Below are 26,089 nucleotides of genomic sequence, written 5' to 3'. Positions count from 1 at the left end.
AGGGACTTGTGCTTACAAGGCAAGCACTCTACCAACTGAGCTATCTCCCCAGCCCCAGAAAATTTCCTTTCTAATTAAACTTCAGACAATATTAAAAATCACTTTTTATTTTCTGAATGTTTATCAATTGTGTGATAGTATACAGCTCTAACACATATTTGATGATAAGGAAATCATCTCAAAGTAAAAAATTAGCTGTAATGATTTTGTCCATTAATTTCTTAAGCCACATTTGTATATAAAGGGAACAGTAAGATGGGAGATGTAGAAATTAATAGGACATGACCTTGCCCTTGTGGTCACAACATGTTAAAGGTGAAAACCGGAAATAAAGTATAACTATATTATACAATAAAAAAATATCTAGCAAGTATTATGGGAGCATAGTAAAAGGAGTATTAATGATGTTTAAGGGAAGGATTAAAGTAGATGTAGAATACTGTTTTGAAGAAGTAAACAGAAGCGAGAAAATTATATTCTAGACTAGAAAAAGAACAAATCAAAGACACAGAAGTATTGTAATCCCAGCTACTCAGAAACTGAGGCAGGAGGATTGTCAGATTGGGGAATTTAGCAAGACACTATCTCAGAATAAAAACTTTTTTAAAAAAGGGCTGAAGGTAGTTGCAGTGGTGCATGCCTGTAATCCCAGTGACTCTGAAGGTAGAGGCAGCATGATTGCAAGTTTGAGGCCAGCCTCAGCAATTTAGCGGGATCCTCAGCAATTTAGCAAGACTCTGTCTCAAAATTTTAAAAAATAATGCCAGATATAGTACTGCATGCCTATAATTCTAGCAATTGGGAAGGGTAAGGTAGGAAGATCACAATTTTGAGGCCAACCTCGGCAATTTAGTGAGACCTTCAGCAACTTAGCAAGACCCTGTCACAGAATAAGAAATAAAAGGATTGGGGGTCTAACTCAGTGGTGAAGCACCCCCCACTCCCCCCCCCGCAAAAAGTGCTGGAAATACAGCTCAGCAATAGAGCACTTGCCTAGCATGTGTGAGGCCCTGGGTTCAATCGCTAGTACCATTCATAGAAAAAAAGACAGAGGTGTGAGAGGACATAGAATGTTCAAGAAATTGGGAGCTTGAGGCAGGAGGATCGTGAGTTTAAAGCCAGCCTCAGCAACTTAGTGAGGTCCTGAGTAATTTAGCGAGACCTTGTCTCAAAATAAAATATAAAAAGGGCTAGGGATGTGGTTCAGTGGTTAAGCGCCCCTGGGTTCAATCCCTGGTACCCAAAAATAAAGAAAGAAAGAGTAAGTACCTGTGTGACCAGAGAATGGGTAAAGGAAGTGGAGTTTGGGAGTGGCAGATACTAAGACTTGAGAGTTAGACTGGATTCTGAATATAAGAATGTTACCGTTGAAGGAGTTTGAATTATGTGGGCATTTGGGGGTCCACTAGAGACTTTTAAATAAAGGATTGATATGATTATCTTGTTTTTAAAAGGTTATTGGGATGTGGCATACAGATTGGAGAGAGAAGACAATGCTAAATTACCATATGGGGACTTTCATTAGACCAAGCAGGAGCCAATGAGGGCTTCAACTAAAGAAGTAATAGTGGAGGATAGATGATAGTATACTGAAGAAGAAATTCAACAGGATTCAGAGAATGGATAATGTGTTTCAATTGAAATTCTTAGTCAATGGAATGACTAAATGTGAAAAATAGTCATTTCTGCTGCATCTTCAGTTTTTTCTTTGTTTTTCTGACAGATGACTCCCCAAGGACTGGTTCGCCTCTTCAACTTTCAATTCTTGTTTACAGCCTTTTCATAACTGAACTTTTTTAGTGGTGATCAATTTGTAGAAACTTCCTAAAAGGGCTGAGATTGTAGCTCAGTGGTGAAGCCCTTGCCTAGCAGGCATGAGCCCTGGGTTCAATCCTCAGCACTACATACAAAACTAAATAAAATAATTATTAAAAAAAAACAAAAAAACTTCTGGGCTGGGGATATAGCTCAGTTGGTAGAGTGCTTGCAAGCACAAGGCCCTGGGTTCAAATCCCCAGCACTGCAAAAAAAAAAAAAAAACAAAAAACTGCTGAAAGTTAAAAAAAAAAAATTATTGTTAAGCCTTTTTTTTTTTTCACCAAAATCTATGGAAGCAAAAGTATAGCATATGGAACTAGACTTCAAAACCTGGCACTCATTTATTTGCTCATTATATATTCTCTTAGGAATTTCTTCAGTGGCAGAATAGAACAAGTAGTTGGACAAAACTCTAGAGAATATTTTTCTCTGTAAGTTCTCTACAGGGATCTCCTGCTACCACATTGACTTGTAGATAATTGATCATAAAATATTAGTGCTATAAATTATTTTTTAGACTATTCAGACCAGTTTCCTCATTTTTTAAGTAAAAATACAAGATCCAGAGCGGTTAAGGGAATTATCTATGAGTTTTTGCAAATAATATATACCTCTGCTTTTCTCAGGTAGAAATAAGCTTGGGAAAGCAATCTAACCTCTCCATTGCTGTGGTTTGAGAAAAACAAAACAAAAACAAACAAACAAAAGCAATCTTGATGAAAACTCTGTGCTCCCTGGTACCAGAACTAGTTCTGCTTCATAGAGCAGGAGGGGATTTGTACTATTCAGTAACTATATAACTAAGGCTAATAAATGTTCTGACTTTGAATCCTGCTTTGTTTGGTAGGAAGCAATGCAGAATCAGGTGAATGCTAATCCTGAGAGAGCCAACTCTGTGACTAACCCTGTGACTATGGCTGCTCCATTCATCTTCACCTCCGGAGAGGTTGTTAATCTTGCTAGCCTTGTTTCTTCAACCAGCACCAAAACAACCTCAGGTAATGTTCTGGTAACGTGGCACTTATTTTAGACTTAAAAATGAATAAAACCTCCTCAAATTTTCCTAGAGATGATTGGATACCCTGTCTGATACCCTCTTCTTTATTAAAATATTTTCCAAACAGGTATAGCGATGTAACTCAGAGATAGAATGCTTGCCTAGTATGCTTGAGGCACTAGGTTCAGTCCCCAGCACAGGAAAAAAACTTTAAAAAAAAAATTTTTTTTTTTTAGTTGTAGATGGACACAATACCTTTATTTTATTTATTTATTTGTACGTGGTGCTAAGTATCTAACCCAGTGCCTCACACATGCTAGGCAAGCACTCTACCACTGAGGTACAACCCCAACCAGCAAAAATATTTTTAAAATTTGCCCAAAAAAAGCTCTTTAAGTCAAGACACTGATTCTTTCTAGGGGAAAGGAAGATCATACATATGGATTATACAGGAATACTTACATTAAATGTAAAATATTCCACAGATTTGTCTATCGAAGCTTTACATCCGACCCCATAATGAAAATATAAGGGTGCCTCAATATGGTACTGTTAAAGGAAATAAACATTCTTAATCTAAAGTAGTAACAAAGTGGAATAAACATAAATGATTGTTGAAGTGCTGATTATTTAAATAAAGTATGAGTCTTAATTTGTTCTTGAGAATGTATTTTTAAAAAACAAAAAATATTGGTGTTGATGTTTTGAGACCAGCATGTTTCTTTGTTTTATTTAGAGGGTACTCAACTACTGAGCCACATCCCCAGCCCTTTTTTGTATTTTATTTAGAGACAGGTTCTCATTGAATTGCTTAGGACCTTGCTTTTGCTGAGGCTGACTTTGAACTCAAGATCCTCTTGCCTCGGCCTCCTGAGCCACTGGGATTACAGGTGTGCGCCACAATGCCTGGCAAGACTGGAATGTTTGGGCTGGGGATATAGCTCAGTTGGTAGAGTGCTTGCCTTGCAAGCACAAGGCCCTGGGTTCAATCCCCAAGTACCACAAAAAAAAAGACTGGAATGTTTTAAACAGAAACTTCTATCCAAAAAAGAAAAAATGAGAGGCTGTGGTTGTGGCTCAGTGGTAGAGCATCAATATCTCATTTTACAGATATTTCCTTCCTTCCTTTTTTCCTTCCTTCCATCCTTCCTTTCTCTTTCTTTCAAGCAAGAAAGCAGGAATTTTATTAAGAAGGAAGGTGAGAGAAAGACCCAGAACACCCAGAGCAGCATGCCTGGGAGGGGGAAGAGTGCTCCAAATACCAGGCACAGTGTAATCCCAGCAGCTCTGGAGGCCAAGGCAGGAGGATTGCAAGTTCAAAGCCAGCCTCAGCATCTTAGGGAGGTCCTAAGCAACTCAGCAAGATCCTGTTTCTAAATGAAATATAAAAAAGGACTGGGGATATGGCTCAGGGGTTAAGCACCCCTGGGTTTAATTCCTGATACCAAAAAATAAAAAGAGTAACCCAAATATTTATTTTCCATGCAGGAAATTGTGTCCTTATTTAAAAACTTATTTAAATTCTTTTTTCTTTTCTTTCTTTCTTTCTTTTTTTTTTTTTTTAATACCGATGATTGAACCCAGGGGTATTCAGGGGTGTTTTACAAATGAGTTACATCCCCAGCCCTTTTAATTTTTTATTTTGAGACAGGGTCTAGCTAAATTGTTTAGGGCCTTGGTAAATTGCTAAGGCTGGCCTCAGATTTATAATCCTCCTGCCTCAGCCTCATGAGTCACTACAGGCATACACTACCACACCTGGCTTCATGTTCTTAGTTAAATAAGTTTTCAAGTTGACTGTTGGTTTTCTGTTTCTGACTTTCATTTAAAAATAAATAAGCTTTGTCCAGTGGCACACACCTATAATCCCAGGGAGGCTGAGGCAGGAAGATCATAAATTTGAAGACAACCTGGGAAACCTAAATATATAACTAAATAAAAACTGTAGATAAATAACTGAATTCCCAATTAAATTTGTATAACATCAAAGGAACACTCTTGAATGAGATATTACTATTGAGCAGCAATCTGGTAAAACAGAAGAAGCATGTACATGCATGTACATAATATGCACAGACTTTTGAAATCAGAACTATGTTCAAATACTTATTGATTGATTAGCTCTTGACCTTGGAAAAATTATTTCTCTATGTCCATTTACTTATCTGTAAAATTTTAATATAATAATTACAACCTTATGAGGTTGTTGAGACTGAGATTTTGTATTTCAGTGTCCAGTTTTATGACGATTTCAATAATAGCTGTTAAGTGAAAATATAACTTCTTAGCGGGGCACGGTGGCACACACCTGTAATCCCAGCATTCAGGAGGCTGAGACAGGAGGAATGAGTTCAAAGCTAACCTCAGCAATGGTGAGGTGCTAAGCAATTCAGTGAGACCCTGTCTCTAAATAAAATACAAAATAGGGCTGGGGATGTGGCTCAGTGGTAAAGTGCTCCTGAGTTCAATCCCCAGTACCAAATAAAAAAAAAAAAGAAAATATAACTTCTCAATAAAAGTTGACCCTGTCATGCCCACAAGGGGGCAATAGTGACATTTATTTTTATAGTCTATCAATTATTTTACGTTTTACTTTCAGCTAAATGATTCAGAACATTTGGCTTAAATATATACATACATGAAATCAGAACATTGACAGCCTTTGTTTTTTGGGTTTTTTTTTGGGGGGGGGCAGGGGGCCCTGGGTATTCAACCCAATCTTTTAAGTTCCTTTGAATTTTGATATACTGAGATTTGAGCTCTGCCAGCATCTATGCATGACTAATTTTTGTTTTATTTTGTTGTTTTGTTTTGATTTGGTTGTACTAGGATTTGAACCCAGGGTCATTCTATCAGTAGAATCAGAATCATTCTATCAGTTCTTTTTATTTCTTACTTTGAGATAGGGTTTTGCTGAGTTGCCTAGGCTGACTTAGAATTGGGATCCTCCTATCTCAGCCTCCCTAATTGTTGGGATTATAGGCATGTACCATCACACCCAGCAACTTTTGGATTTAGAGTGATTTGGGTCAGGTCATACTGATTATAACAAATATTTTTATAATCCAAAAGTCTTTAGAAGTCAATGAAATTATATCTTCACAAACATGAGAAAAGGACTAGAGTTGGTCTTTATTCTAACCACTGAAATTCTCCAAATCTTGATCAGGAATGATAGCCTAAATTAAAATTATTCAGAATAGAGAGTTTTTGCCCTGGTTTCCTTGGGCCAGTATTCTATTTGAAATGTAACTATTTGCAGACCTACTCTTCTTTTCTCTCTGTGCTGACAACTGTAAATTTAATTTGCTAAATCAGGGCTGGGGAGATAGCTCAGTGGGTAAAGTGCTTGCCTTGCAAGCACAAGGCCATGGGTTCAATTCCCAGCACCACAAAAAAAAAAAAAAAAAAAAAAAAAATTTTTGCTAAATCATCACATAAGAGCTGACCTACCCATGTCAGTTTACTTGTGAAGCAGTTCTATCCTCTTTTATCTGGTTATCCTACCCAAATCAGTACAAAAGGAGAGACAAGACAAATTTAGATTGTGTTATTCAATTGAGTAAAATTATTTGTTTGTGTGTGTGTGTGAGTTTCAAAGAAGCATCTGGGATTACATGCATGTGCTACCACACCTCTCTGGATGTTGAATATCATACTGAGGAGAAAGAAGTAATTAACATTCTTGAACAAACTAGGTGCAATGGCCCATGCCTATAATCTTAGCAATTCAGGAGGCTGAGGCAGAGGGCCACAAATTCAAAACCAGCCTCTGCAACTTAGCAAGACTGTCTCAAAGTCAAATGCCCCCGGATTCAATCCTCAGTATTCCCCCCAAAATTGAACAATAAAGTATTTTCTTATAATTCACAGGATAATTCTAAAGAAGTAATTTGCATATTTTCTTTTTAATTTCAATTGTGTTAAGATACTGAGCCTATTGAGGGGAAGTTGAGTGGATTATTATGTTTGAACTCAGACCACTTAGTTCTGTGGGTATTTTATGAGAGAATTAGAATAAAATTGGCATATCATCAGTGTCTCTATCCTCATTCCAACTTCCACAGTTATCATATCTTCCTGCCTCAGCCTCCTGAGTTACTGGGATTTCAGGCATGTGCTGCCCCACCCAGCAACAATCAATTCACCTCTTTTATTATTATTATTATTTTGGACAGAAAATGCATAGATTTATTGAAGGTGAAAATAACAGTACATAAAGTAGAATGAATATACTCAATAAAGCAGAGTGGGCCAGGTGTGGTCAGAGAGAGGAGGACAGGCTCTAGGCCAGAAATTCACCTCTTAAAGAAAAATATGCTAAAATGCAAATTTATAATCCAGTAAGATTACCAAAATTAGACACATTAAAAAAAAAAAAAATTCTTAACTGGTGGTGGTGGTACATGCCTGTAGGTCCAACTACTGTTAAGGCTGAGGCAGGAGGATCCCAAGTTCAAGACTAGCCTAGGCAATTTAGGGAGACTGTCTCAAAATAAAAACCAAAAATGGCTGGGGATATAGTTCAGTGATAGCATCTGCTTAGGATGCTTGACACTCTGGGTTTAATCCCTAGTATCGAAAGGGAGAGAGGAAAGAATTCTTTGCTCTGTGGAAGGATTTTCTATAAGGAATATACGGGGGTTTCCTTGCCAAGTGAGGTGGCACAGAAAGATCACAAGTTCAAGTTCAGCCACAGCAATTTAACAAGACCCTAAGCTCCAAATAAAAAATAAAAAGCTCAGTGGTAAAGTGTCCCTGGGTTCAATCCCCAATATCAAAAACAGCAGCAACAAAAACAATAACAACAAAGGGGAATTTCCTTAGGTATTTTACAAATAACTGACTTCTTGATAGAATAAAAACTGAAAAAAATCTTTAAGCATAGGTAGTGAAAAAACTTAAAAATTAAGAGTACATTTTAGGGCTGAGGATGTAGTTCAGCTGGAGAGGGCTTTCCTGGCATTTGCAAAGCCCTGGGTTGAATCCCTAGCACTGCCACAACAAACACAACAAACGGGGCATTTTTAAAGAAGATAAGTGTATTAGAGTCAAATCAGAAGGCAAATTACATGGTGATCTGTATAATTTAACAATATAATTTTGTATATATGTTATTTCTAAATTTCTAAAATATATATAAAAAAAATATATATATATATATATAAAATTTAAAAATTACTAAGTCAGGCCAGGCACAGTGATGCATGACTGTAATCCCAGCAACGTGGAAGACTGAAGCAAGAGGATCACAAGTTCAATGCCAACCTGAGCAACTTAGCAATACCTTGTCTCAAAATTTAAAAAAAAAAAAAAAAATGCTGGAGGTGGGTGAGGTGGCGTACACTTATAATCCCAGGGATTTGGGAGACTGAGACAGTAGGATTGCAAATTGAAGGCTAATCTTAGCAATTTAGCCAGACCCTAAGCACCTCAGTTAGACCCTAGCTCAAAATAAAAAATTGAAAGGACTAGGGATGTATCTCAATGATAAAGCAATGGTGGGTTCCACCGGGAGTACCAAACAAACAAAAACAGATGCCAGGCATGCTGGCTCATAGCAGTAATCCTAGGGACCCTGGAGGCTAAGATAAGAGGGTCACAAGTTTGAGGACAGTTTCAGCAGTTTAGTGAGACCCTCAGCAACTTAATGAAACCCTGTCTCAAAATAAAAAAGACTCTGGATATAATTCAGTAGTAAAATATCCTGGGTTCAATCCCTGGTACTGAATTAATTAATTAATCTTAAAAGACTGAGGGTTTAGCTCAATGGTAAAGCATCCATGAGTTTGACCCCCACCACTCCAAAAGGAAAAAAAAACACAGGAAGAGCCAATATAGGAAGCAGCAACAACTTTTATAATGACAAAGCTTAATCTCATTCCAGCTTACAAGAAATGTTTATAAGGTCCAACTCTAGCACTGAAGACGGGGTAAAGAAGGATATATTTGGAGCTTCAAGGCAAGAAATCCATGCCTGGCATAATAAGTATCTCCAAAATTACAGTGAAAGACAGAGAATGCAATTCGTTTTATAAAAGTTAGATTTCTACAAAACTTTAGAGGAACTTTTTTGGTTCATAAAGTTAGTCATGTCCTGTTGTCAGATTTAATATACTTTCTTCATAGAACTAAGGTGTGAGAGTAGTACAGATACAAGAGTAAAAGGTTGTGAACAAAGTTTTTCAAATTGCACATCATGTATTAACTAAAGTAGATAATTATTGTTTTTAATATTAATCCATTTTACTTCCAGTTTGACATTCGCTATATGGAGCTTGAGGCTTTTTTTACCTGTCCTTACACTAGTGGTCAATCCTATTCTTCTTACCTATCGAGCTAATGAACAGACGTAATATGGTAGAAAAAAGGCCAGGAGGAGCCTGTTGTATTAACCATTGCTTAAATTGGATGAGGCATGCTTTTAAGACTTCTAGTCAGAGCCTGGCATAGCCAACTTAGGGCAGCAATTATGGTATGTTGGCTACAAATGTTCAGAATTGGCATTGCCAAGAGAATGATCAAATGACATGTGTGTAGTGGTCCTGTACAGAGCATATTAACTTAATCCACTTTAAAGGAAATACTCTTTAGACCTTAAAAGAGGTGGAGTTTTTGTTTTGTTTTGTTTCGAATTGGGGATTGAACCCAGGGGTGCTTAACCACTGAACCACATCCCCAGCCCTTTTTATTTATTTATTTATTTTATTTTGAGACAGGGTCTAACTAAATTCCTTAGGGCCTTGCTAAGTTGCTGAACTGGCTTTAAACTTGCAATCCTCCTACCTCAGCCTCCTGAGCTGGGATTGCAGGCATGTACCCAGCTTAAAAGAGTTTTAACTCCGTGGTAAATGTTTTACATCAGTTTGGATTAGAGAACAAGGTTAAGGACATTAGATTGAAAACCTAAACTTTTGATTTAATAAGCTATTTTTATTTGCCTCAATTTATTCTCTCCACTGTACCTCATTTGCCTTTTTTACTAAATTAGGTGACCCCCAGGCCTCAACAGTACAATTCTCAAATTCTACCACCTCAGTGCTGGCCACCCTTGCAGCCCTTGCTGAGGCATCAGCCCCCCTCTCCAATTCACACAGAGCCTCAGGTAGGTAAGGGATATCTGCTGGGTGAATTACCATTTCTTCTTTGATTTTTCAATCTCCAGCAGATATAATTTGCATGAAATATTAAAGAATTATAATTAATTAGAAACACCTAGGAAAAGTGATGTATAGAGTCACTGAACATCAAAAGGAAGATCATTGAGATGTTTTCAGACAGCTGAATAATACCAGAGAATGACTGAATTATTCCTCTATATTTTTATAGCCTGAAGTTTGTTTGCCCTGATTCCACGTGCTTTAGGTGTTTAGTTTTGTATTAGCAGATTTTTTTTAGTTATTGTTGTTTTGACTGAAGCCATCATGGAATGATTCAAAGTAGCAGCCTAGATATCTTATACTAAAGTATCAAGATTTATGGGACTACTACCTTTCTCACTGTCATATCCAGTGTACTTTAAGCTAGGAGTGCCTTTATTTTCACTGGAGATATTGCTTTGCCATTTCCGATTTTGTTGTTGTACTGGGGATTGAACCCAGGAGTGTTCTGCTTTGTATTAGGTACCTTCCCAGTCCTTTTTTTCCCTCAATCCTTTTTTAACATTTTATTTTGAGACAGGGTTTCACTAAATTGCTGAGGATAATCAATCTTGAACTTGTGATCCTCCTGCCTCAGCCTCCCAAATCTCTGGGATTACAGTCACACACCTCTGTGCCCAACGATATATATAGTACACTTTTGATACTTAAAACAGAAAGTTTTCAAGTCACTTGATCAGAGCAAGTGGTCTACAAAGGGAGAAGATTTAGAGCTTTACCTTTGGGTAGTGAGAACATTCCTCCAATTCAGTCCTATTTTTCTGACTGCTAGTATTCATAAAGATATCTCCTCAGACACATATGGCAGAGGGAAAAGCACTCTTGCTAGTCTTTTGATATGTTCTTTGATCTTGGATAAATCATTGTACTTTTTCAGGTCTTTAGTTTCCTCATCTCTGTTATGATGGTGGGATTGAATTATCTAGCAGGTTCCTTTCAGCTGTAAAATGTAACTATTCTTTGTTTCTAAGAGGTGTGAATGCTTTATTTGCACTGAACTTCCCAAATGCGTCTTACTTATCTGGGTAGTTCTTGTCTCACTTATTATTGCAGGATTCTACCTGTGACTCTTTAGATAGAGAAATTTCATAGTGATAAGAGTTGTTTCCCCTAATAGTGATTGGGGATGTTGATTAACCAGACAGAAAATCCCCCCACCGCCATACTGGGAATGGAATGCAGGGATACTCTACCACTGAACTACATCCCTAGTTCTTTTTTATTTTTTATTATGAGCCAGGGTCTTGTTAAGCTGCATAGGGCCTCAATAAATTGCTGAGGCTGGCCTCAAACATGTGATCCTCCAGCCTCAACCTCCTGAGTCGCTGGGATTACAGGCATGTGTCACCATGCCCAGCCTATAGCCCTTTTATTTTTATTTTGAGACAAGGTCTTGCTAAGTTGCTGAGGCAGTCCTCAAATATGCAATCCTTGTGCCTCAGCCTCCGGAATAGCTAGGATTACAGGTGTGCACCACTGTGTCCAGTTAAAACTGAAAATCTTGATTCAACATAACTCATGTAAAACTCTTAGAAAGGCAGCTGGCACATAAAGTGGTCAGCAAGTGTTAGCTCTTGTTAATCTATCAGATGGGAGAAAATACCTATCATATAGTTTGTTTGCTATCTTCAATACTTTGACTATTTATGCTTGCAAAGGGCCGGCAATGTAGCTAAGTAGTAGAGCACTATCCTAGCATGTGCAAGGCCCTAATCTCCGGTACAACCAAAAGAAAGAAAAAAAAAAAAAAGATTCTCACTAAAAAAATGGGTTCCAAGAGTCAGTTGCAGTGACCCACACCTATGTTCCTAGCAACTCAGGAGGCTAAAGAGGCCCACACCTATATTATCCCCAACCTAGGAGGTTAAGGCAGGAGGATCACAAATTCAAAGCAACTTAGTGAGACCCTATCTCAAAATAAGAAAAGCTGGGGATAAGCTCAGTGGCAGAGCACCTCTGGTTTTGATTCCCAGCATAGCGGGGGAAAAAAGGTTCTAAGCCTGGCATAGTGACCCAGCAGGGTGAGTCAGGAGGATTGCAAGTTCAAGGTCCTTGTTGGCAACTTAGTGAAATCCTCTCAAACAAAAAGCAAAAAGAGCTAGGGATGTTGCTTACCTCTGGGTTCCATCCCCAGTGTAAAAAAGAAAGAGAGAAGAAAAAAAGAAAAGAATTCCAAAATCACATATATTGGGTAAAATCACCATAACTTATATACTGTAAGAAAATCACAATGTTCATCAGCCTATTGAAGCCTCTGATATTAGTACAAAACAAACAAAATAGTTTAAGCATATTTAAATTAACAATTTGTGCATATAAATCATCTTTATTGAAAGCTACTAATAAACTTAATGAATGAAAATATTTTAGAAAATACTATTTTATTTTGTGTGCCATGGCCCACACCTGTAATCCCAGGAGGCTGAGGCAGTAGGATTGAAAGTTCCAGGTCAGCCTCAGGAATTTAGCAAGGCCCTAGCAACTTAGTGAGACCCTGTGTCAACATAAAAAATAAAAAGGGCTGGGGATGTAGCTCAGTGGTAAAGTGCCCCTGGATTCGATTCACAGTGCAAAAAAGAAAAAAAGAGAGAAAGAGAGGGAGGGGGAGAGAGAGAAGAGAAGAGAAGAGAAGAGAAAGAGAGAAAGAAAGAGAGAAAGAAAGAAAGAAAGAAAGAAAGAAAGAAAGAACTATTCTAATGCATTCTCTATTTTCTTTTCTCCTCTGACTTCACATAATTCCTTGAACCTAACTTTTATTTATTTATTTATTTTTTTTTCCAGTTTTCCCTCTTCCTTAAAAGTATCAATTTCAGAGCTGGGAATATAGCTCAGTTGGTAGAGTACTTGCCTCACAAGCACAAAGCCCTGGGTTCAATCCCTAGCACTGAAAAAAAAAAAAAAAAAGTATCAATTTCAAGGAGGATGAAATTGCTATACTCCTGTTTTTTAAAAAGCTGAAATTTTACTTTTATTATCTCTAGCTAATTCAGAGGAAATCATACAAGGAAATTCTGTTGACTCATCGATCCAGCAAGTGGTAGGGAGTGGAGGCCAAAGAGTCATCACCATAGTGACTGATGGAGTCCCTCTGGGTAATATCCAAACTGCAATCCCTGCTGGAGCCATTGGCCAACCATTTATTGTAACTATGCAAGATGGACAGCAAGGTGAGTTATCCCTGGTAAACAATTGATTATTAAAAGATATTTTTGCTGGATGTGGTAACACATGCCTATAATTCCAGCAGCTCTAAAAGCTGAGGCAGAAGTATTTCAAGTTCAAAGTTAGCCTCAGCAACTTAGCAATGCTGTAAGCAATTTACCTAGACTCTGTCTCAAAATAAAATAAAACATAAAAAGGGTTGAAGATATGCTCAGTGGCTAAGTACCCCTGGGTTCAATCCCTGGTACAAAAAAAGAAAAAATATTTTAGACACTTCACACCACACTCCCCTAAAGGAAAAAATTAAGACAAATAGTGGAAATGGAAGAATGCCAGATAAAAGATGGGACAAATAAGCTTTGAAAAAGAAAAATAAACAGAAAAAACTAATTTCTCTAATATATATAAAATTTGTCAGTAAAAACCAATGATCTGGGCTGGGGTTGTAGCTCAGTGGTAGAGCACTTGCCTATCTTGCATGAGGCACTGGATTCAATCTTCAATACCACATAAAAATAAATAAATAAGATAAAGGTATTATGTCCATCTACAACTAAAAAAATATTTTGAAAAAAACGATCTGATCTAGTGATAGATCAAATAGTATGAAGTAGTAGTTCACAGAAAATACTGATGCCTCTTAAAAACATGAAAATATATTCAAACTGCTTCACTGATAACAAGAAATGCAAATAAATATTGGACTGAGATCCCATGATAACACTCAACTATCAAGAGTATAGGCAAACAGGCACTCTTGTAAATCACTTGTAAGATTTTGCATTAATATATCCTCTGAAGAGTAAATTAGCAGTATCTATCAGTATTAAAGATGCAAGCAGTACACAATGGTACACGCTTGTAATCCCAGCAAACTAAAAAATTAAAAAGGGCTGGGGATGTAGCTGAGTGGTAAAGCACCCCAGGTTCAATCCCCAGTTACCTCCACTCCAAAAAAAAAAAAAAAAAATGCACATACACTTTGGTAAATAGTTCTTTTTCTATTAATTTATATTCAAACACACAGAAATGACTTCTATACTAAGTTATTCAATACAATATTATTTGTAATTCTTAAACATTAAAAAGAACCTAATGGGTTACAGTGTTACATGCCTATAATCCCAGCTACTCAGGAGGCGGAGGCAGGAGGATCACAAGTTCAAGGCCAGTCCTAGCAACTTAGTGAGATCCTGTCTCAAAATAAAAGGGGCTGGGAATGTAGGTTAGTGGAAAAGTGTTTGCCTAGTATCCTTAAGGCCCTGGGTTCAGTCCTCAGTACCACATGCACACACACATTGTCAAGTAACAATAATAAGATTTAGGAAGTGTGAAGTATGCTTTCTTTGTGTTTTCAAATGGGGAAATATATGTAAATTTAGACTTAGAATGCCTCTGGAAGAAAATTTCTTCCTAAGGGGAAAAATAAATAAATAAAACCAAAAAAAATTGATTCCTTCTGGAAAGGATTACTGAATAACAAGGGATAGGTAGAAGCTTTTCAACATGTTACTATAGCTTTTTAAAAATTTTTAAAAAATATTTCTTGAGGGCAGGTTGTAACTCAGTGGTAGAGTGCATGCCTCACGTGTGAGGCACTGAGTTCAATCCTCAGCACCACATAAATAAAATAAAGGTATTATGTCCTTCTACAACTGAAAAAAAAATTTTTTTTTAATGTTTTTTGGTACTGGGGATTGAAGCCAGGGGCTCTTAACCACAGAGCTACATCCACAGCCCTTTTTATTTTTATTTTTTCAAGACAGGGACTCACTAAGTTGCCAAAGCTGACTGAAGTTGTCATTCTCCTGCATCAGCCTCCCCAGTTGCTGGAATTACTGGTGTGCACCACTGTGCCCAGCTCTTTTATTTTTTATTTTTATTTTATTTTTTTTTTTTTGGCAGTGCTGGGAATTGAACCCAGGGCCTCATGCATGCCAGGTAAACACTCTACCATTCATCTGTACCCCCAGCCCTAAAATTTTTTTTTTTTTTTTTGGGGGGGGTGCTGGGGATCGAACCCAGGGCTTTGTGCTTACAAGGCAAGCACTCTACCGACTGAGCTATCTCCCCAGCCCCTAAAATTTTTTTGAAATCTGAGCACTGTGGCCTACAGGCTGAGGCAGGCAGAAAGATTGCTTAAGACTCAGTTTGAGATCAGCATAGGCAACAACATAGTGAGACCTCTAGACAGAGGATTATAGGGATTATAGGAGTGTGATGCTGCACCTGGCCAAAAAAATTTTTATTTTATTTTTAGTTATAAAAGTGATTTAAAAATAACTTTTTATTTTGAGACCATAATAGATTCATGTATGTTCTAAGAAATAAGTATTGAGAAATCTCCTATACCCTCACCCAGTTTCTCTGCAATGGTATCATTTTGCATAACTATAGTATAATTTCACAAGGAAGTTGATATTGATGTAATTCACTGACCTTCCAAGTTTTACATGCATTCCTGTGAATGTGTGTGCACTTAGTTCTGTGCGATTTTAACTATGTGTACATTTGTATGAGAACCACCAGAGTGAAGGTATAGTACAGTTCCATCACGGGATCCCTGTGATATCCTGTTATATCCACAGCCACCTCTCTTCCCATTCCATTCTAACCTTTAGCAACCACTAAGTAATCTGTTCTCTCTCTATGATTTTTTGTCATTTCAAGAATGTTAAAGGGACCTGACATGGTGGTGCACAGCTGTAATACTAGGGACTTGGACGGCTGAGGCAGGGGAATTACAAGTTCAAGATCAGCTCAGCAACTTAATGAGACACTCAGCGACTTAGCTAGACCTTGTCTCAAAATAAAAAGGGGGTTGGTATGTAAATCAGGGGTAAGATACCCCTGGGTTCAATCCCCAGTACCAAAAAAAAAAAAGAAAAAAGAAAAAGTTATAGGACTGTGGATATAGCTCATATAGCCCAGTGGTAGGGTGCTTGGCTAGCATATGAGGCCCTGGGTTTGATCCCTAGCACACCACAAAAGAAAAAGAAAAAAACAAGTTATATAAATGGGGCTTGGGGATGCAGCTCAGTGATGGACTATTTATTTGCCTACCATATGTGATCCAAGGCCCTGAATTTGATCCCTAGTAACACACACACACATAGAACATTAAATAGAATCATATACTATGTAACCTTTTGAGATTGACTTTTTTCTCCCAGCATAATTCCCTTAAGATCCATCCAAGTTGTTGTTTGTGTGTAGTTTATTCCTTTTTATTACTAAGTACAATAAATATTGTGGTACATCCATACAGTGCTGTGGTGTACCCATGCTATTATATTGTGGTACATTCATGTTATTACCTGTTGAGGACATTTGAATACTTTTCAGCTTTCAGCTATCAAAAAATAAAGCTTTTATGGGTCTGGGGATATGGCTCAGTTGGTAGAGTGCTTGCCTCACATGCACAAAGCCCTGGGTTCAGTCCCCAGCACCATAAATAAATAAATAAATAAATAAATAAATAAATAAATAAATAAATAAAATAAAGCTTTTATGAGCAATTATGTACAGATTTTTTCCCCCTTAGTACCCAGGGGCAATTTACCATTGAGCTACATCTCAAGCCCTTTTTATTTTTTATTTTTGAGACAGGGTCTCACTAAATAGCTTAGGGCCTGCTAAGTTGTTGATGCTGACCTTGAAGTTATGATCCTCTGTCTCAGCTTCCCAAGCAGCTGGGATTACAAGCATATGCCACCATGCCTGACTCATATACCAGTTCTTATAAGAACATAAATTCTCAAATTGCTCAAGTAAATGCCCAAAAGTGTAATTGTTGGGTCATATGGTAAGTACATACTTAGTTTTGTAAAACTGCCAAACTGTGATTTTCTAGAGTAACTGTGACATTTTACATTCCCACCAGCAATTTATGAACAATCTAGTTCCCTACATTCTTTACTATTTGGTATTATCACATTTTAATTTTAGCCATTCGTATAGATATATAAAGCATTGTATGTTTTATGCATGTCTGCCTTTCTCTCACTTATCTATGGGAAGAGAAGTAACTATTTTAGGTACAGTTAATGGTAGAGAAGTAACTATTTTAGATACAGTTACTTTCATTAGAAGTTTCTCAATAATTGTAATAAAGATTTCTGACTTTATTTATCTATTTATTTTTATTAGTTCTGGAAACTGAACCCAAGGCCTCATGCATACTAAGTATATGTTTTATCTCTGAGCTATACTACCAGCATCCTGGCCTTCTTTAGGCAGGTTATTCCTGCAGAAATCATGAACTAGATGGTCATAGCTACTAGAGTCAAATCTTTTTTTTTTTTTTTCTACCAGAGATTTAACCCAGGGGTGCTCAACCACTGAGCACATCTCCAGCCCTTTTTAATATTTTATTTAGAGTGGGTATCACTAAGATGCCTAGGGCCTTGTTGAGTTGCTAAGGCTAGCTCTTAACTCGTAATCCTCCTGCCTCAGCCTCCCAAGCCACTGGGATCACAGGTGTTTGCGATTGCCCCCTGCTGGAGTCAAACATCTTTATATAATAGCCTCAGACCTGGAATTTACCTGTGTGGTTTCTGGGCTTACAAATCTATACCTTCCTGAGCCCTTCTTAGTTCTTCTTTAATCCTTTTTCTCTCTGCAGGGCCATGCCTTACCTTTTGATTCTAAAATCCAAAGAGATGAAAAAGTATGTCAAAGAATATTACACTTTGTTTTCTATTTAAAAGCAAGCAAAACCTGCCAGGTGTGCTGGTGCATGCCTATAGTCCCAGTGGCTTGGGAGGCTGAGGCAGGAGGATTGCAGGTTCAAAGCCAGCCTTAGCAACTTAGTGAGGTTATAAGCAACCTAGTGAGACCCTGCCTCAAAATAAAAAATAAAAAAGGCTGGGGATGTGGCTCAGTGGTTGAGCACCCCTGACTTCAATACTCAATACAAAAAAAAAAAAAAATTGGTACAAAAATGCAAGCAGAGCCTCTTTGTCTTACTGTGTATTCATCACCTCCAATTGGTGTTCTTTGACTTGTAGTTCTAACTGTACCTGCTGGTCAGGTTGCAGAAGAGACTGTAATTGAAGAAGAAGAAGAAGTAGTAGAGAAGTTACCACTGGCAAAGAAACCAAGGATGGAAGAGATGACAAACAGTGTGGAAGAAGGCCAGGTAATTTATTCTTAGCGATGATGGAGAGAAGAAAAAGGAAAGAATCAAAAGCTGTAACTACTGAAGCCTGAACCCTTCTTTCTGTCTACTTTCTGGATAATCTGTGATCTGGAATTCTTACCTGGTGGTGGCATGGTTTATCTTACAGGAAGGCAGAGAAAGAGAGTTACTACAGCAGCAACTCCAGGAGGCCAATCGAAGAGCGCAGGAATATCGACACCAACTCCTAAAGAAAGAGCAAGAGGCAGAGGAGTACCGCCTTAAACTGGAGGCTATGGCCCGACAACAGCCCAATGGAGTTGAATTCACCATGGTTGAAGAGGTAGCTGAGGTAGATGCTGTAGTAGTCACAGAGGGAGAGGTGGAAGAAAGAGAAACAGAAGTGTCTAGGTCAGGAGGGACCACAGAGCCTCATACTGGAGTTTCTATGGAGACTGTTTCATCTTAACATACAAGGGCCATAACTTGCACTGTGTTCATCTTGTTCCTCTTTTAAGAAGAAAATACAGAGCACAAACATTGTATTAAAGTTAAGGATGTCCTTAACAAGAAAACTATAGCAGGGTACAATGCCCAGGAAAACTCTGTATGCAACTGGAAAATTCAAAGCCATATTTAGGGAATGCTTCTCCTTGGGGACCAAGAGAACAAGGACCAAATTTCTCAACTCACATCATTGCTTTAAATATAGAGGTAAAAGTGATAGATTTGTGTTGATTTTTTTTAAATAACTGACTTTCTATCAAAAGGTTTTAAGATAATACTCCTAGTACATATACACCAAAAGCCTTTAGTAATTATACCATCAAGTGACCTGAAAATTTGCCTTAAATTTATGAAACTAATTAGGAGGGAATTTTAGAAGCAAGCACTGGGGAAGAGAAAAGGAATATATTCCACTTCCAAAGGAACAGGCACTCCCATCTATCCTGAGTTAATTTCACTGGAAAAAAATTTGTGATTGCCTGATAAATTTGTGTTCATACCTCAGATGCCAGTGTAAGAAACCGAAACAGCTGGGGATATAACTCAATGATAGGAGGTCCCTAGCATGCACCAGGTCCTGGATTCAATCCCCAGCACCACAAAGAAAGGAAGGAAAAAAGAGAAAGAAAGAAACTGAAATGGAATATTTAAAAACCGGAAAAGAAACTTGTTTATGTAGAAGAAGTTTATAATACCTAAATTCTCCAGGCTGTATTTCTAGAGTGCTGGAAGGTGGCCAAAAAGAGGCTGGTGGGGTTATGAAACTCTTGTCTTGAGACGCTAACTTTGTGCTGACTGGATTTTATAAAATTGCAATTAGGAGGGTAATCTGTTGTCATACAACTTACTTACAAACATTATTTATGTAATATCAGGCTCAGACTCTTTAATTTTATAAAACTTTGTTAAATTTATGTCACTTAGGACACATTTACTTTTCTGTGGAACTTACATCTTGTGCGCAAAAAAAGGAGGGTGTCAAAGAGCAATGCTGATAATGTGTAGTTTGTTTTCATTTGATTTAGGAGGAGTAAATTGTTCTGTTTTTGTAAACCTGGGTCTGCTACAGAGCTTTGTGCCTTATAGGTGCCCAGTGTATGCTGACAAAGGGAATACTATCAGTGCCATAAAGTAAGGAACCAAAGATTCTGGCTTATTTACTTTCCTCCCTTTTTTCCCACTATGCCTGCTCCCACTGCCCAGAGGCTTTGGAATGTGTTTCATTGCTGGGTTTTCTTTGTGTGTCATCATGAAGTTTTTTTCAAAAGAGGGAGGGTATATGGATGGAGAGAGAGAGAAAGAGAGGGAGGAAGTAAGAGGGAGAGGTTTTGGAGAGGTTACATCGCAGAGGTTATTGCCTTTCAAATTGGGCCCTCATCATTCTAGACTTGCTTGCTTTATTGTAAATTAGAAGAAACCAGAGGGAGATGTGCCAAGCAAATGACTGTTTAGAATATGGTTTTCCTAATTAGTGATCATGGGGAAAACATGCATTTTTAATTTGGAAAAAAAACTTGACAGTTAACATGGTTCTGTTTACCTTGATTAGTAAAGTAAATTGCTACAGTGTTCTGAAGATGGAGAATCATTTTGAGCTCAAAATAGTCTGAAAATAAATTTAACAAACAGAATTGGCTGTTAGACATTTGTAAGCAAAAATACCAGTTTTGAAATTAACCTTGGCTACTGGCCACCTTAACAGGGTTTTCTCCATGTATGTTAAGTATCCAACACTTCCCAGATGATCAAAGATTGTTCCCCGCTGTTGGGGATGACAGGGAAATGCAGTGGAGGAGCCTAGGTAATGGTAAGGATGAAATTGTGGTATCTGCTGTCATATCATCCTGTTCATATTTGCAATGTTTTTCTTTTTTTCTGAGGCCCTTTGGGAACCAGGTGCTAACAATAAACTGCTGTGTGGCATTTCAGAACCTTAGCTTAACTACAGAGGGACCAAGTATTATTTTAGATGTCTTTTGTTTATGTTCTTGGTGCATATATTGACTTTAATCCTCCCCCACCCCCATTAAGGGAGTGGAGGTTAACTGCAGAAATTATCTGAGTCCAGTCAGGTGTAGTGGTACACATCTTTAATCCCAGCAACTCGGGAGACTGAGGCAGGGGGATCCCAAGTTTGAGGCTAGACTGGGGAATTTAGCAAGAACCTGTCTCAAAATAAAAAATTAAAAAGGGCAGAACATGGTGAACATGTTCTCAATGGTGAACACCCTGGATTCAATTCCACTTACTGAAAAAAAAATAGTTATTTAAATTGAACTTTTACCTCATTCTCTGGGCTATTTAATGATTGGAAGTAGAGAATATCCATCTAGTGCTCCTTTCTGAGCATACAAAGTCCCACTTTTGGGGGGAACTGTTTAGGAATTCTTATTACTCTTTTTGTGGAATATATCTTCTACTCCTCTCCCAAAGTCTCTAATACAGTCAAGTCATTTAAAATGATGATGGGAGTCTCTGACATGGGGGTTTCTTAGTGGAGAGGCTGGGATAGGGAGTGAGAGAAAGGAAATGTCTGAAAAGGGGTGGGAAGGAAAAAAGTATTCATTTTTATTTACTTGGAATAGTCATATTAGCATGCCCTAGAAGGGGAATAGAATTTGGTCTCTGGTTATATTGCCATGAAGAGAATGGTCAGGATGTTTGTTTGTAGAAATTCAGTATTGAATGGAGTACTACAATACTACAATACTAAGTCAGGATTTTTTATATCTTTCTGGGTCATTCATAGAAGTTAGGAAAATGTGAGTTAGCTCTTTTGGCTTAGGGGATTACAATTAGTTTACTGGCAAGGTTGGATTATGGAGAAGTAACAGGTGGTTCAGAGTTGGTCCTTGAGCAGGAGAAATTTGGAGTTGAGGATAGTTCTCTACAATAAAATGAAGCTATTTTAGTGCTATCAGTATTAAAGTCAAGAATTTTAGAACCTACATTTACATTTTGGTCTTAAGTCTTTTCCCAAAAAAGAGAAAGAATTGTAAAACTTCTGTTCTTGTTCCTAGCTTCAGGGAAATTAATTATAAATATATAAATATGCATTCCCTTCCCATCACTACCTCTGTGGGATCTCTTAATTGTAATGCCAGAGTTGAGATCCCTTGATTGAAATATGGAAAGACTTGGCATTAGGGTTTTCTGTGTTTTGAATTTTTTTTTTTTTTTTTTTTTTTTTGTGGTGCTGGGGATGGAACCCAGGGCCTTGTGCTTGTAAGGCAAGCACTCTACCAACTAAGCTATCTCCCCAGCCCCTGAACTTAGTTCTTAAAGATGTTTTTTTCCTCTGTCAGATATACATTTATTTACTTTGCATTCCTTCTTCTTCAGTCTTACTATTGCATAATTAAAATTTTTGTCTGCTTGGTGATGTTAGGAATCTCTGTAAACAAAATGATTATTCTTTCTTTATATTAATGTTAAAGGAATGAAACCAGGCCTAGTGGTGCACAATGGTAATCCCAGCGACTCAGGAGGCGAAGGCAGGAGGATGGCGAGCAAAGCCAGCCTCAGCAATGGCACTAAGCAGCTCAGTGAGACCCTGTCTGTAAATAAAATACAAAATAGGCTGGGTATGTGGCTCAGTGGTAAAGTACCCCTGAGTTCAATCCGCAGTAAAAAAAAAAAAAAAAAAAAAAAATGAATCTCACAGGGCCCTCCATTTGAAGTTAGGTATTATATGATCATGATAGTTTTTAAACCCTTTGCTGGACATACGTTAGTGTGTACGTTTGTAAATATGTGTGTATTTTCCCATTTTCTCTTTGTTTATTTGAGGTTCTGCTCTAAAGTACCAGGTAGAACCTGGAAAACTTTTTATTTTATTAAACACATAAGAGAGGGTTTCTTTGGGTTTGCTGAGTGCGCTGGGGAAGACAAAGCATTACTTTGCCTGCTTCTGAGAGATGTGCTTTAATCGGCAAAAAGAGAAACCTGAGGGGTGAGGCTCCAGGGAGAGCCAGCGCCTGGCTTTAAAGGGAATTTGCTTAGCAGGTAGTGTGATGACATCATGTATGCTAAAAGGTTCAGAGCTGAATAGGGCTAGAAATGGAACTACCCCTCCACCAAGTAGGCTTCCTTCACTCTGTGGAAGCTATTTTGACTGACATTTATAAAAAAAATCTCATCCCTCAGTGGGGGGGGGGGCACCCAGATAAAGAGTCATGGCAGCATGGCAGAAGGAACAGATATTCTATATATCCACTTTCCTAGTTTAGAAATCTTATGTTGAGAATTGATCTTCATTTTGAAAAGCTTATGTGACTCTCCTAACAACATTAGGGACCTCTAAAACTAGAAGATTTGAAGCATATAATGAACCCTTCCTAGAAGTTTAATACTGAGTGGGAATCAGTTTTTGTCCTAATTTATTAGAGAACAGCTTCCTATTTTCCACTCCTGTCCAGACCCATCTCTGAATGACTAGGAAAGGAGCTTTAAAATGGAATGCATGTCAAGTCCACCTGTATGAACTCTATCTAGACTTCTTTCAGTCTTCATTTTATGTGATGATTCTTTCCCCCTTCTGAGTTAGTACTCATTTCCTATGCCAATTTATTTAACAAGACAGCAGGAGCAAGAAGGATATGAATTAGAATTAAATAACTTTGAGCCTCTGGTGCAGCCCTTTTTAATTTTTTAAAAAATTTAACCTCTCTAGGACTACAGGATAGGGTGACATTCCTAGACTCTACAGTAGCAATTTGTTAATAGCAGGAAATTGTGATTCCCTATCTCTCTTTCCCTCCATTCCTCTGCCCCCACTGCACTGCTTCTGCTTCTGTGAATCCATTGTTCTTATCTCATTAAGTCTTTCCCAGGGACTAGAACTTAATTAGTAGGTCATTTTTATCCTTGGGCCTTATCTTTTCTCTCTCCACTCCCCTCCCTACCACATATTTTGTTTATTCTGATGTAGTTTGTTTGAGAATTAATCTAGGTCACACCCTCTATTTAATTGCGCTTTCCCATTTGGTTTCAGGCATCTGGCTCTATCAACAATAATGGTAGCAACTCTTCCCTGGCTTTGCCCCACATGCTTTCCTTCTGCCAAGGCCATTTGGTGGGGGGCAGCAGGGAGGAGTGCCCCTATATTCTTTTCACAAGGTCCTCACTTTTTCAGATTGTCTGACAGCTTTATGTACAGCATGTTTTTAGGAAAACTTAAAAATAGCCTACTTTTTAAAAATTTAGGATAAAGAAGAGTTTGATTCTATGAGGAAGTTTGTGTGTATGTGTGTGTATGAGCATTTATGTATATATATACATACCTATACAGATCTATACTATATATGCAATTTTTGTACTATCATCTAAAATAAAGATGTTTCTTAATAAAATGTCAAAGTCTCATTTTGAGTATCATTTAATTTTTTTTTTAATCTCTTAGGCAAAAATTATATCTACTCTCTGATCCTATTCATACCCATAAGTAGCTGTCCATCTCAACCTGATATTCTGGACAGGCTGAGCAACTTGAGGCAAGAAGTGAAATGAGAATGAAGAAAGCTTTTGACTGGCCTGTTAAATGTACATTTTCCTTCCTCCTCTTTTCCCTCACCCCTTTCTCTAAAAGCAATCCACCAAGAGGGGAGAATAATAGCTGAATATTCTGTGTCTTGTGTGAGAGTCAATACTGAGAGGTAGCAGGTAAAAAACATCAGACTCAGGGAGGCTTGGAAAGAGTATTTGCTCTACTGGTGTCTCAGCTTTTGTTAGTTAAGGTGTTTGCTGCCTCAGTCCTAATTGAGCACATATTTATTAAGTAACTACAAGGAACAGTTTGGTAGTAGTAGCTCAAGCCCCATTGATAACCAGGGTAGAGCAAACCAATTTTGCTAGCTAAAGGGTATCCCCATATAGTGTACAGTGCTCTCAAATGTCATTTAATGTCAATCAGGATACCTTTCTTTTTAAAAGGAGGATACCAAATTCAAGGACATACTGACATCTGCATTCAACAATCAGAATCTCCAAGCAAACTCTCAAAGTCAGTATTTAGGAAATTGAACACCTGCATGTGCTAGGCTACATGGTGATAATTGACTTTTGGTAAATACATATAGTCGACAAATACTGTGCATATATTAATTATGAGGTACTTCTGGCAAATACCTCAAAAATGTATATAAGGTCTTTGCTGTGCTGAAAGGAAAAAGAGCAGGAACTTGAGGAGCCTTGAAAAGCAAAGAACTAAGAGTAGTTTTTAATTTAAAATCCTGGTGAGAGAGATCATCAGGAAGATGGGAAGGAAAGTTGGAGGGAATTGGAGAGACAGGAACCTAGAGTTCTCTGATGAATGTTTTTTTTGTTTGTTTTTTTGTATCAGAGGTTGAACCCAGAGACACTCAACCACTGAGCCACATCCCCGGCCCTTTTTATTTTTTGAGACACGGTCTGGCTAAGTTGCACAGAGCCTCACTAAATTGCTAAGGCTGGGTTTGAACTCATGATCCTCTTGCCTCAGCCTCCTGGGCCACTGGTATTATAGGTGTGTACCAGTGCACCCAGCTGATGGATGATATTCTTAAATGATGGGGAAAAACATGAACTAGAGCAACTTTCCTAAGATTTTCTTTGTGAAAGAGAGCTTTCTACTCCCAGGAGATCAATAGGTAGAAAATATAGAGGATTGAAATGGAGCCTGGGCATGGTGTTGCATGTCTATAATCCCAGTGATTTGGAAGGCTGAGGCAGGAGGATTGCAAGTTCAAAGTCAGCCTCAGCAATTTAATGAGGCCTTAAGCAATTTAGTGAGAACTTGTCTCAAAATAAAAAATAAAAAGGGCTGGGAGGGGCTGGGGATATAGCTCAGTTGGTAGAGTGCTGGCCTCGCAAGCACAACAAGGCTAGCAACTCAAGAAACTGAGGCAGGAGGATCACGTGTTTGAAACTAATCTAGCAATTTAGTGAGACCCTATTCCAGCTATCTTGAAGCCTTAAATTCTTATGAGTCAACAGCTCTAATGGGTCAATTGCTGGATTAAGTAGCAGAGTGACTCACCTGTGTGGTGGTGGCATCAAGGAACCACAAATCTGAGAGACAATAATAGCTCAGGCCCCTGCGATTTAGCCCTCAAAGAACTCAATATGCTAAACAGCTTTTTGAGCTCTGTGACCATGGAAGCTTTTGAGTTTCAGGTCCCCAAAGCCTTACACAAGCTGATGGACTGCCTGCTGGGGCCCTGGTTTCTCTATAACCTCCCAGGATGCTTCTGAGAAATCTGCTTAGAAATCCCCAAGGATGAGGACTCTATCCTCCTATTGGCACATTCTGGTTTTCTCCTAAAGATAAAGTTTGAGCTAATGTTTTGA

At 38.0% G+C, this 26,089-nt stretch overlaps 1 protein-coding gene across 4 annotated transcripts in view; it reads left to right on the top strand.

The window, feature by feature from the left end:
* The window catches only part of Gabpb2 (GA binding protein transcription factor subunit beta 2), a 34,466-nt gene extending 10,358 nt beyond the window's left edge, over window positions 1-24,108 (top strand). For 2 of the 4 annotated variants that reach the window (XM_047557448.1, XM_047557435.1), the window contains 5 exons: window positions 2,666-2,816; window positions 9,807-9,920; window positions 12,957-13,142; window positions 18,147-18,277; window positions 18,426-24,108. In XM_047557448.1, coding sequence (XP_047413404.1) covers window positions 2,666-2,816; window positions 9,807-9,920; window positions 12,957-13,142; window positions 18,147-18,277; window positions 18,426-18,725 — 882 coding nt within the window. In that variant the 3' untranslated portion in view covers window positions 18,726-24,108. The remainder of the gene's footprint in view (window positions 1-2,665; window positions 2,817-9,806; window positions 9,921-12,956; window positions 13,143-18,146; window positions 18,278-18,425) is intronic. The other 2 variants (XM_047557456.1, XM_047557441.1) reach the window with 1 other exon arrangement.
* Window positions 24,109-26,089: the final 1,981 nt, after the last annotated feature.

This window comes from Sciurus carolinensis, chromosome 1, assembly GCF_902686445.1.
Source record: "Sciurus carolinensis chromosome 1, mSciCar1.2, whole genome shotgun sequence".
NCBI classification, from domain to species: Eukaryota; Metazoa; Chordata; class Mammalia; order Rodentia; family Sciuridae; genus Sciurus; species Sciurus carolinensis.
The sequence above is the reverse complement of the archived record's forward strand: the minus strand, read 5'-3'. Positions and strand labels throughout refer to the sequence as shown.